The sequence below is a fragment of the Typopeltis vanoorti genome, chromosome 14, assembly GCF_054136105.1.
Source record: "Typopeltis vanoorti isolate ZY-2024b chromosome 14, IOZ_Tvanoo_1.0, whole genome shotgun sequence".
NCBI classification, from domain to species: domain Eukaryota; kingdom Metazoa; phylum Arthropoda; class Arachnida; order Uropygi; family Thelyphonidae; genus Typopeltis; species Typopeltis vanoorti.
Window position 1 is genome coordinate 89,296,268 of NC_143562.1, and position 13,084 is coordinate 89,309,351.

The 13,084-nt window shown below is 33.9% G+C and overlaps 1 protein-coding gene across 2 annotated transcripts in view; it reads right to left on the reverse strand.

Moving 5' to 3' along the window:
* The window catches only part of LOC150099747 (focadhesin), a 381,450-nt gene that overhangs the window by 240,157 nt on the left and 128,209 nt on the right, over positions 1-13,084 (reverse strand). For both annotated transcript variants that reach the window (XR_016549345.1, XM_090403693.1), the window contains exon 11: positions 53-276. Coding sequence is in view for 1 of the 2 variants with exons in the window: in XM_090403693.1 (XP_090259819.1) it covers positions 53-276 (224 nt within the window). In the remaining variant the exon portion in view is untranslated. The remainder of the gene's footprint in view (positions 1-52; positions 277-13,084) is intronic.

Genomic DNA, 13,084 nt, shown 5'->3' on the forward strand with positions numbered 1-13,084 from the left:
TAAAGAATAAACTTATTTATTCAAATACATACAAAAAAAAATCTAAACTTACTTTAACTGACATATTTCTTTTATAGCAGCAGCTTGTGCTGTTACCACATCATCTACAGGTAAGTCAAACTGCTGTGGCTTTACATCATTTAACAGTTTCTGTAAGTATGGAAAACACCTATCCTGTTGTTTCCATAGAACTGTCATTAAATAAATAGCTTGTGCTTTAAGTGCAGGATGTTGTGCCATTAGCTGGATGATGCCAAGAACTGGAGCTATGCAAAGCTTCAAAAAAAATAAAAATATGAAAACAAAAAAACTTCTTAACAGTTACTAATCACAAATAATTGAAGTATTTAAAATAATTACAAAAGTATTTTGTAAATATCTCATTCAATCAGCATGAAGTTAATTGGACCAAAAAGAATCAACTATACCTCAACTTAACAATACCAAATGAATTATTATTAATAATACAATTTGTGGATCATAAATTTTTTGATGCAATGGAATATACTGCATTTTTGTGTCTTCTGCATATTTTCACATCATATATCAACTCTTACACTGCTTTGAGCTGTCTTCTCAGTTTAATATCATTACCTATGTTATAGTTCATATATTTTCCCCTTAATCCAAGATGTCACATACAACATCATCTCTCACATGAAAACTATGTGATCACTCTTCATGATCAACTGGAAGCATGAAAGCCATCTCATTTATTGACAGATTCTCAGATGCTCTTACTAAAATGATCTTGCAACACGAGTTCTTATCCCTTCTATCTGCTGTTCAAAACATGTGATGGAAATGGAGAACTGCATTGTTAAAGAAAACACTAAATTGTAAGAATAAGGAAATTATTGTCCTATTTCATAAAGTTTTGATAAGACCACATCTGGAGTTCTGTGTGCAGATATGGTTATCTGGGTTCAGATGAGACTGAGAGACAGGTAAAGAGATCCAATGGCAGGTAACTAGCCTATGAAAAATGTGCATACAAGGAGAAACTGAGAAGATGGAGAAGGGTAGAGAGTACAGAAACATTCAAGTTAGTAAGGATATCATACAATATTGATACAAGTGAGACTGTAGAAGGGAGCTGTAAAATAGAGTGGTCTCATCAGTGAGAGCCAGATATAGGAACAGAAATTTGAAGTCTCATCAGTGGGAGATGAGACCTCACTAAAGGTTGAAACCAGTGTGGGTAGTGATCCCTCTCATAATGCATGGCAAAACTAGGGCAAATAATATGTGGTTAACAGTCTCCATATACAAGTAGTCTGGTCACGGAGATAGTTCATATGTAAAGTTTGTTTGCTTACACATGGATAAAGGATTAAGAAAAAAATTCCTTGGCAAGTGCAATTTACTTTGTAACTAAGTGAAAAAACTTTCTACAGCTATTTCTAATCCAGAGTATTCAAATAATAAGATAACATCCCGGGATTCACTTAAGGGCTAAAAAACTGTGAGGAGTTGGAGGAGCTCTCTACATTCCCACATTGCCTTTTGGGAATGCAGAGAACTGACTGAGGCTTCTAACCTAATGTCCAATCCTCACCTTGATGTGGTGCACCCCATTAGTAGACATTTACTAAGTACTAAACAAACAAGGATGAGATGGCGATTTGAGACTTAGCCAAACAAATTGTACTCTCTACTGGCTTAATAGAGAGTACAATTTGTACTCTCTATTAAGCATTAGTGCATTAATAGACATTAATAGAGTGTCCCAGGAGTGCTAGCTGGGGCACTGCCCAGTTAAACAAAGCCTCCATGTTTTCATCAGGGTACCAGGGTGAACAGGAAAAGTCAGTTACTGGAACAAACTCCAACTCAACATCTAGAAGAAGAATAAACCCAATGTTAGAAGAATTTAAGATAGGAACTATCAATATAAAGAGTATTAATGGAAAGTAAATCAAACTTGCAGAAGAATTGGAAAAGTACCACGTGAACATAATTGGCATTACTGAGAAAAAGAAGACCAAAACGTGAGATCTCACAAAATAATAAGTATAGGATGTTATTTTCAGGCAATAATGATCAAGGAAAAGAAGGAGTAGCAATAGCATTCAACACCAAGCACGAAGATAAACTTCTTGATTGGAAGGCAGTTTTTCAAGTAGTGTTATTGGACAAACTTCAAAATGGAGAAATGGACAATGAAACTTTCCAAGGAAGAAGTTGAGGAATTTTTTGTCAACAGGCAGCTGACAATAAAAAAAAAATGGAAAAAGTAGTCCTTGTTGCAGATCTGAATAGCAGAGTAAGAAATGAAGTCCAGCAGACATATGGGAACATTTTGGGAAAATTTAGAGAAAAGAGCAAAGCATAATAATGCTAAGTATTTACTGGACTTCTGCTCAGGACATGGAAAACTCATTACTAGCCATGTTTCAACATAAAGATGTGCACAAGTTCACCTGGAGAGAAGACACAAGAAATAAGAAGAGCCTCACTGACTACGTCGTTGTTGAAAGTGATATCATGCTGGTTCAGGATACAAGAGTGTACTGAGGATTTGAAATTGGAAGTGTCGACTACTTAATACTAAGCAGGATATGAAAAGAACAGTATGTAACAAAGTTTTAAAGAGAATTAAAGTTGAGAAGCTTCATCATCAAATTCCTGATACACACTCAAGGGGTGTGATATGATAATACTACACGAAAAACTTACATGATTACTAACTTTTCCTCCAAATCAATCTGTTAGCTGTCAAGACTCCAACATTATCAGATCTTATATTTCGATCTTCTAAGGCACTTTTTACTGTATCAATCCACCTATATCTTGGTCTTACTCTAGGTCTTTTACCTGCCAACCTGCCAGAGAACAGTTGGTTTGTCAATCTTTCCTCTCCCATTCTGTTTAAGTCACCATACCACCTGAGATTACCTCTACTAACACATTCCTGGATGCTAACAATGCCAAGTTCTTTCCTAATATTCCCGTTTTTAATATGATATTATCATTGATGCGATCTGTTCACTCCACTAATTTTTCTCATATCTCTCATATTTGTGATTTCCAGTCTTTGATCAAGTGTTTTATTTCTAACCCAGCTCTTAGATCCATAAGTTAAAATTGGTTTGAACACTGTCTTCTATACTGCTAGTTTATTGTTTTGGTTAATTTCTCTATTATTCTATATAAATTTATTCAGTTGACTTCCTACCATACCAGCTTTCTTGATTCTGTTGTCTATTTCCATATTAATTTACCATCTTCACTAAAAATTTGCTTAGTTAGCCGAAATGTTTCACTTGTTCTATAGATTCTCCATTCACAACAGCTATTTTCGATGCTTCTGCCTATTTTCATTGTCATGTTATTGCTGACCTTCATACTAAATCTCTTACAACAGCTATTCAATTTAGTAAGGGAATCTTGCAGATGTGAACTGGATTCATTTAAAAGCATAACATCATCCACATAAAGTAAACAGCTGAGATTAACATCTTCAATTTTGTTATGAGGTTTAATACCATTTTCCTTCATAATGTGATCCATATAGATAATGAATAACAGAGGGGATTATGTACATCCTTGTCTGACACCAGATTTAACATCAAAGCAAAAAGCTCATTCCAGCTTGTTCTTCCTGTATTTCCTTCAATTCTAACTGCTGACTTACAACTCAAATAAAGACTAAGTATTGCTTGATATAATATCCCATTGGAACCATAACTGTAGCGTTTGGAATAGCTTTTCTCTTGGCACCTTATCATATGTCTTTTCCAGATCTACAAAACTTAAATATAGATCTTTGTTATATTCCCATGATTTCTCAACTATTTGTCGTAAGGTGAAAATCTGATCCTGACAGCCTCTATTTGGCCTGAATCCAGCTTGTTCTTCACCAAGCTTCCCTTCCACAATCCTTCATCCATTTCTCAACTATATAAATCTCAGTAATTCTCACATTCAGTTGTATTTCCCTTTTTATATATGGGTAGTATGAGTGCTCTACTCCAATCATCTGGAATTCATCCCTCTGTCCAGGCCTTTGGAATCATGCAGTGCAGCCATTGTAAGACTTGACTTCCTACCATACCTGAGCATTTCTGGTCGAATATCATCTACTCCTTTTAAATTACTTTTTTCTTTAAATTACTTCTAATTCCTTTTAAAGTACTCTTTCCTCCATTTCTGAGCTTTTTCAACAGCCTCCAGAATATTTTGCCACCTTCTTGATAATGTCTTTTTGTGACTTCTGTTTAGCTAGTTTTACACTGTGCTTAGTTTTCTGACATCAATCACTGTATTCTCTAAGAGCACAAGCTGACTTATTTGCCAGGAACTTTTCATATGCTTTCTTCTTTTCCTGTGTCCATCATGGAGTTCTGATTTTTCTATCTTTGCAGACAACCTCACCACATGCCTCTCTAGATGAATCAATCAATGTTTTCTTCAGGGCTTGTCAGTGAATCCCTAAGGTTTAGTTCCTGTTTTCAAACTCTCATTTTTTTAAAAATAATGTTTGTGTTTAATCTGCAGTTCACATCTGAGAGCTGCTCAACTTTTATTCCTTTAAAACTTTCTTACATGTTCTTGTTTTCGAAATGAAACTCAATTTTATCCTGCTCAAGACTAAATGGTGATCACATCCAATTTCAAATCCTTGAACAGTTTTTACACATATATTGTAGATTCAACTATAGAAATATTATTGATGAAAAAATTTAATTGAAAACAAGAACCAACCCTTGGAGTTTCGTGGCAATCATCTTTAAAAAAAGACTGATTGTTTTAGTTAGGGAGGTATGTGGTGAAATTATCTGCAGAGACAGAAAAAAGAACACCAAAGTGGATACAAGAAGTTAAAGAAGCAATCCTGGAAAAGAAGTAAAGCATATCAATAGTTCCTAGCAAATAAGTCAGCAGATGCACTAAATGAATACAGAGCAAAATGTAAGTGAGCTAAGTTATGTGTAAAAGTAGCTAAACAAAAGTCATGGGAAGACTTGGTAAAAATATGGAAAATAAATATCAGGAAAGAGGCAAAATGTTCTGGTGGCTATTGAAGTTAAGAAATAGAGGAAAGAGCAGTGTAAAAGGAATCAAAGATGATAAATATGACATGAAAACTGAAGATAAGGATATCCTAGATGTCTAAAGTAATTACTTTGAAACTGTTAAATGAACCAAACAGTGACAGAACTGTACTAGGAAATTTTCAAGAGGAATGCAAAGAGGATTACATATCAACACTTGAAATAGAAAAAGCCATCAAAAACTTGAAATGTGAAAAGTCAGCTGGAGTAGATGATATTCAACAAGAAATTCTCAAGTACATAGGCATAAAACTTTTGCAGTGGCTACACTGCATAATTCAGATTGTCTGGTTAGGAGGCCAAATTCCTAATAACTGAAGCAAAGCTCTCATAGTACTCATCTATAAAAAAGAGAATAAAGCTGAATGTGAGAATTACAGAGAAATTTCTCTAGTAAACATTCCAGGTAAGAGTTATGCAAATATACTTGAAAAGAGGCTGAAAAAGATTGTGGAAGAGAAACTTGGAGAAGAACAAGCTAGGTTCAGGCCAAACAGAGGTTATCAAGATCAGATTTTCACTTTAAGACAAATAGTTCAAAAATTGTGGGAATATGACAAGGATCTGTACTTAAGTTTTGTAGATCTTGAAAAGGCATACAACAAGGTGAACAGAGAAAAGCTTTTCAAAACACTTCAATTGTATGGGGTGAATGGAAAAAAATATACTGAGCAATACAAAAGTCTATATTTAAGTTGTCAGTCAGCAGGCAATTCAACTGGTAAGTACCTAGAAGGATATATAAATACTTCCAGACAATTCACATTATGTGCTTTGTTCCATAGTCAATTGTGCTAGTGTAAATATTCATGATATAGTTGAATAGGTATTTACTTTAAGAGGAAGCAAACTGCTGTATATAGTAAATGTAAGTTATTGTAAATCGAGCATTCGCTTGACTAGTTAAATGTTTAATGGGTAAGAATGACTAATAAGAATACAAGAAATTATACTTAGGTTATATGATAGATTTGTATGAGAACTAGGCCTAAGATAGAATCACTTGTAATTATGTATGACTTGTAATTTCATTGCATCTGTGTTCATATGTGGATTGAAAAGTGTAAATAGATTTCTAGGTCCAATTAAATTAGGTCTTGAACAAAAAACTGAAACTGATGCGTCAATGCACTAATCCCAAAACTATGAACCTACATGTATCTGACAAAAGAGGGGGCAAGATAACTTTTAATATATTATGTAATAAGTTTAAGGCATGACTGATATACAGTAGAGGTCAGAGTTAACAGGGAATAATATCTGCATGGTTTAAGTTTCTTACAAAATTCAATGAGTAGTTTAACTAGCACAAATTTATCTCATAAATCAGATAAATTTGTTAAATTACAGAGTGTGAGTGAGAATAAGAAAGAGTTAAATATAACTAAAAGGTCCAGATAAGATAAAGCAGATATTAACAGTATTGCATATCACTGAGTAACTGAGTAATCATACAGTATTAGATTATGTCCAATGAACAGATGGATAGAGATATTTCTATTTTATGTTTATACCACCATGCATTGTCTACAAAACCATCAAAATAAAACAAAGCAAATCACTGCAATCAGTATTTTCCTCCTCTCCCCACTTATTTTTTTTAAAAATACAGAGTTGCACTTGCATTTATTTTATATGCTGGTGCTGAATACTACTATTTACATATAGTTTTCATGCTTAATTCCTTCCAGTACAAACATCAGAAATAAATGAAACACTGTATAGAAAACCACAGTCATTGCTCCTTTAATAAAATAATCCAATATTTTCTTTTATTTTTTAATATATCATTCACTATATTTCTCATATTTCAGTCAGAAATAAACTCTGATACATCACCAGGTCTGGCAGATTTCACATAAATCACAATTCTTTATTCTTCAGGTATGTCCAAAACTAAGGTAAGCCTTGCTGATGTCTTAGGATGAGCTGGGCTTTTTTTGGTTTTTGGAAATAAATTCTGAAAACTGAAGTCTCTTTTTCCTTGAGGTTAAAGAATAGTAGGAAGAGATGTGTGATCATTGTCAAAAATTTTTAGAAAGAATTTCCCTTACTTATCAATTTTCAAATAGCTTTTTAGAATATTTTACTGCATTTCCTGCTGAGTAATATAATACAATTACTTTGTTTAGTTTACTCCTGTGGAGAGCAGCGGTGGTAGCCTGGGGGGGGGGATATTCACACTATAAACAGTTTCTTCTCTTTTGTCCTCAAGACCGATTGAAACCTACATGGATGACAGCCTTCCACCATTCCCCCTCCAGAGAAGAAGAGTATTTCAATTCATTAGAGAGCACAGCTGATATAAAGGAAAAGCTAATTCTAGTTGGAAAACTAAACAGCAGAGCAAGAAATGAATTCCAGTAAATTTGCTTCAAATCATACCAAAACATAGAAATACTGGAAGATTTGAAGCAAAGATAATAAAAAATATATCTATTAGATTTCTATTCAGGATATGATTTAGTCATTAATCAGGTGTTCCAAAATAAAGATGTGTATAAATTAATATCAAGAGAACAGACAAGAAACAACACAGTCATTATGTTATTATCTTACATTTAGCTAAGAATATAAGAGTATATAGCAATCCCTCGATTAATGCACCCCCCCTGATTAGTGCGTTTTCAATTAGTGTGTAATTTTTTTCGATACCCAAATTCAATTAGTGCACCTAATGCATCTTAAAAATAAACGTTACAGATTTTAAAAATTTTCGATCTATACATTTTTAATGGCTAAATATTTTAAAAAATCACTCACCAGGATGAAATAATTTAGTTACCAATTTGAAACATTTCACTAAGTTATTTTTAATGGCTTACTACATTATTTCCATGTACACCATGTTCCACATTTACTGCCAAAATTTATGTCGTCTGTTGCTAATTACATGGCATTTTACTGATCATATCTCGTGCAATTGTTTACCTTACTTTTTTATTTTAAATTATTTTCCTAACCTTTAATCATGAGTAGAAGAATCAGTGAGCAAAAAAGAGAAGTGTGAAAATGATTCAAAAAGTAATCCGATTGGAAGAAAAACTTGAAATAATAAAGAAAAATGAAGAAGGCGAGTCCAGAGCAAAGATAGGACAAAAATGGATGAATAAATTGCTGAATACAAAGAGAAAGTAAGGCGGCTGCTTCGAGTTCATCATGCATGCAATTGAAATCAAAGTATTATAATGATTGAATTAGAGAGACTTCTTTTTACATGGATCGAAGATTGTAACCAAAAACAGATCCCACTAAACACTGGCCTTATTAAATCAAAAGCATCGTCTCTTTGTAACCTGGAAAGAATGGGAATCAATGATGGAAAAGAAGAAGAAGAAGGACACGTTAGTGCTGGGTGATTGTGAGCATTTTAAAAAGAGAAATAGCCTACATAATGTTCTAATCACAGGCGAAGCTGCAAGTGCAGATAACCAGAGATTTTGAAGAAATTTGTGTAAGAAGGGAACTATTGTAATCAACAAATATTTAATGTCAATGAAACCGGCCTTTTTTGTAAGTGAATGCCTTCCAAGACTTTTCTAGCCAAATCAGAGAAATCTCAGCCTGCTTATAAAGTCGCAAAGTCAAATGAAAATTACTGCTAGCAATATGCGAGCCATTTGGAAGCATATTCTTCCACATTGTGCAAATGATTTTAGAGGCTTTTCAAATGAATCTAAGTTAATTAAATTTCATTCTGAGAAGTTTAGTGATTCTGACTTGCAAATTTAGATGCACAGCGGGAAGATCCTGAAGAATATGAAGAAAATTTAATCACTCGCAAGTCCAAAGAGGTTTCACAGAAACAATTTGAAAATTGTTTTCGTACGATCGAAGTTTTTAAGCAGCAATGCTTAGAGACTGACCCTGGTGAAGAGAGAAGCAGTAAAATTTGCAGAAGAGGCAATAGGGTCATACCGTAAGTTGTATGAAAAAAAGAAACAGAATGCCAGACAAACTATGTTAGCTCAATTCTTTGTTAAGAAGGAATAATAAATTTATATTCTGAATATGTTTTATTGTCTTTCAGCTTCATGGTTTTCCTTTAACTAGGCCCTGAGATATACCCTAATTCTATTGTAAAAAAAATTAAGAGTCAAAAAAGAAATCTGAGGAATGAATTATACATTTTCCCATAGGTTATTATATTCGATTAGTACATTTTCGATTAATGTGCCTGTTTTAAAGAATGCATTAGATGCATTAATCGAGGGATTGCTGTACATGGGGATTTGAAATATGAAGCGATTCCATTTAGATTTGAGCAGGAAAAAACTGAGCATCACATTGAAATGAACAACATTATTAATATTTGACACCTCCAGGGAGTCCAAGGACTCATCGAAGGAGGGCATCTGCTCTACAACTCTGTCTCCACCAACTGACTGCAACCACACCAACGCCATCTACTGCCAACCACCACGTTTTTCCACAGACCATCACAAACATCCATGCCCATGGCAGGATTCAAACGCGCAGCCTTTCGGCTGGAGAGCGGATACACTAACCACTTGGCCAGTCAGGCCAGCTGGCCAAGTGGTTAGTGTAGGAAGGTTTTAAAAAGAATCTGAATCAAGCAGCTTTCAGAGGTGAACTGTAGATAAAACCATCAAACTCCTGATATGTACCCTTAAGGTGTACAGGCTATAATGATAATAGTGTATGAAAGTGTGCAGCATTAACTTTTTAACAATTTTCCTCCAAATTAATCGGTTACCTGTCTGAACTTGAATACTGTCAGATCTTACATTTTGGTTTTCTAACACACTTTGTACTATATCAATCCACTTAGCTCTTGCATATTTGATCGCCTAGTTTTATGGTGATATGAAAGTCTCCTAAAGGGTGCAAAAATAGATAACTAAAACAATAACAATTTTAAGGTGTGTGATGTGTGTTATGAAGTTTCGATTAAAAGATCATAAACTACAGGGCCCAGAAAGGAGAGAAGGGGATGATATGATTTAGACTTAAAATATTAAGGGGGAGCTTAGCAAACATGCTGAATGATGATATGAGGACTCATTTTTGCATGAAGAAAAGGGGGAGGGTGACTGGAATTCATTGCCAGAAAATGTGACTTCAAGGACTACAACTGAATCTTGACTATGGAGGTCTGTTCTACAGTAATATATTACTAATAATATTGAACATTTTCTATTCACAATTTGATTTTATAATTTGTTCCAAATTATAAAAGACTATTTTCAAAATAAGCATATGAGCCTCTGCAGCTCATCTGGTATCGACAATGCCCTTTAGCCAAACAAATACATACTGAATCCCATCTAGGACACGAAGAACATTACTAGGGCTTTTCAACTGAAGGCAATATGAAGATGGAAAGGTTTTCATCCTGTGAAACAGAAACAGGCCAGAAGAACATGTAATTTACAAACATATTGATGGTTAATAGATTAGCGCACAATGCAGATGGATTAACCAATTGGCTACAAGTCTATTGAATCTAACACGATGAGAACCATAAATTAACAAGAATTTAAATTTACAGCCAGGTGCTATTCTTGGTATTTAGATTTACATAATAATTCTGATGAGAATTCAGAAAAAGGTTTGAAACGGTCTTGAACAGCTATAACTTAATCTGTCTAAAAGCGGAGGATAGAAAACTGGGCAGAGCAATGTGGCTATCGTATTCTTCCTTTCACAGGGATCGCCTAGGTATGAGAGTCAGAATGATCTGTATAAACTGGTCATTACCCCTCACTTGCAGTTTTAAGTGAAGAACTACATGAGTACATAATGGTTTCTTATAAACATAAATATTATTTCTATGAACGAACATGTAAGCATTCAGGAATTATACACAATCGGTTGTTTGTTTTTTCCCTCAAGTTGTGTCAAATCTATATATCACCAAAATGCTATCTAAAAAAATGCTGAAAGAATCATTCTGAATACTTTTCTTTCCCATTATGTATATTATAAATATGAATATTTTATTTTCTTCACAAAAAAACAATGGCTATTCATACCACAAATCCAATGGTAGTCACTATACATAAACACTTATATATTTAATCAGATAATATTAAACTAAAATGGTATCTACACATACTACAGGATACTAAATCATAAACTTTTATTTTACGTACAGGCATGCACAATTGGCAATACCAATCCTCTTCAATTCCCTATGCATGTTTTGGTGAGAAGTGGGTCGGAAACAGCTCTCACTAAATGCTTTGGTCAATTGCTGCACACACACAGAGAAAGTTAACACCATAACACCTCAGATGACAGCAATCTTGTTTCTAATAGACTGTCTTAGAACCATAGTTACACCTCTTAGAGAAGCAATGTGGGTTATTTTCCACTGATTAAACATCTAGGATATCTTACCTTTTGAGAAACCAGTCAGTTCTGCTGATTTCAAAATCATAGTTCCAACCAGACGGACACCAAAAATAAGCCTTTTATCGAACTCTGAAAGTTCTTTTGTTTTTCCAATTGTGATCAACACTACTGATGATTACTTGCCAGCAGCATTCTTAAATAGTTGCCTAGAACATGGGTGATGCATGTGACCAAGTATTTTGCAAGTATGCTATGTAAGTGGCGTTTATGTACATCTGCATAAAGGTTTCTAATTCAGTGGCTGGTATGCATATAATGCAGCTTTCTCTAAATTTTTCAAGATTACTATGATAACTAGTTCTGTTTGCATCTCAACTAAAAAGAAATTTTCTTCTGTGCATTTTGGAATAACCTTCCTACTTAGGTGGCAAATGATTTTCATCATCATTTTCAGCAAGACCATTAACCTGCTTAATGGAGCCTGAAATGGGTTGAAAAAAGTTCAATGTTTGTCTCTCTAGGGCAGTTTTGAGGTCGTCCATGAAACCAATAATGATACTGCATGTGATATCAGTTACAGCCTTTTGTAAATGGGAATGAACATAAAAAATATTATACAATTTCCATATTTGCAGGAAATATTCAACATTTAATTTCTTGTGTTAATTGCACTCATGAAAGGCTGGAATCTACAGTACACTAATACCATGGATGAGTTAGATAATCTGAAAACCACATTTAGAGACCAACCATAGTGCTATTCAAATTATAACCTCAAATAGCAAGGGATATGGGATCACAGTGAGCAATGAAAATCAGCTGTCATCTTTAACATTCACAAACATTCATGTCACAGTGGGATATTCAAAGAGATATTCTGGTGGCTGAAAAATAAACATGATATTAATTTCATATTAAAATATAGTTTCCACAAAAAAATACTAGTATTTTGGCAGCAAATGTTTTTCAAGCCAAAGTGTAAATCACTGAATGGGTTAGTTGTTCAGTTAATCAGTTCACATGTGCACTCAGCATAATCAAATTAGTAGATTTTAGAATGGTGACTGTTCAAATAACTGTTATGGAATACAAACTTTGAGTGAGTGATTCAATATGAAACAAAATTAGAATGAATCTATAAGACTAATTAACCTAATGACAGAGATATAAAGAGGTAGTTTATATCATTTTAACGAAACTAACAATGTCATCAAACACAAACGTAGAGAATGTCAACAAACTACAACTACCGAATGGGTTAACGAGCCATTTTTAGGAAGTCAACTACTTATTCAACTTTGGGGTTGAAAAAAATTTACAACATAAATCCTATAAGTTACAGATTATTCAGCATACTGAAGCTTACAGACAAGCACATTTTGAATTTGCTATGATTATGTGTTTAAAAATGAAAAAGAACAATTTTCTCATAATAACTAATATTTAAGGAATTGACAGCGTATACTGGAAATATAGATTAAATAAACTTTAATATACACTTTCCGATATTTTGGCGAACGTCACATTGCCATCTTCTTGGGAACTTACTAAAAAGACACGTGCACACAAGTACTAATACAACAAATGAGACTGAGGCTAGGACGCTAGCGTTTTCCTAAAGTCCTGATGGTGCCCCCTGGCGGGCTATATTGGTAGTTCTTGGCCTTTGGGCTGAAGTTCTTTTGATAAAAGTTTCCCAAATTTGGGGC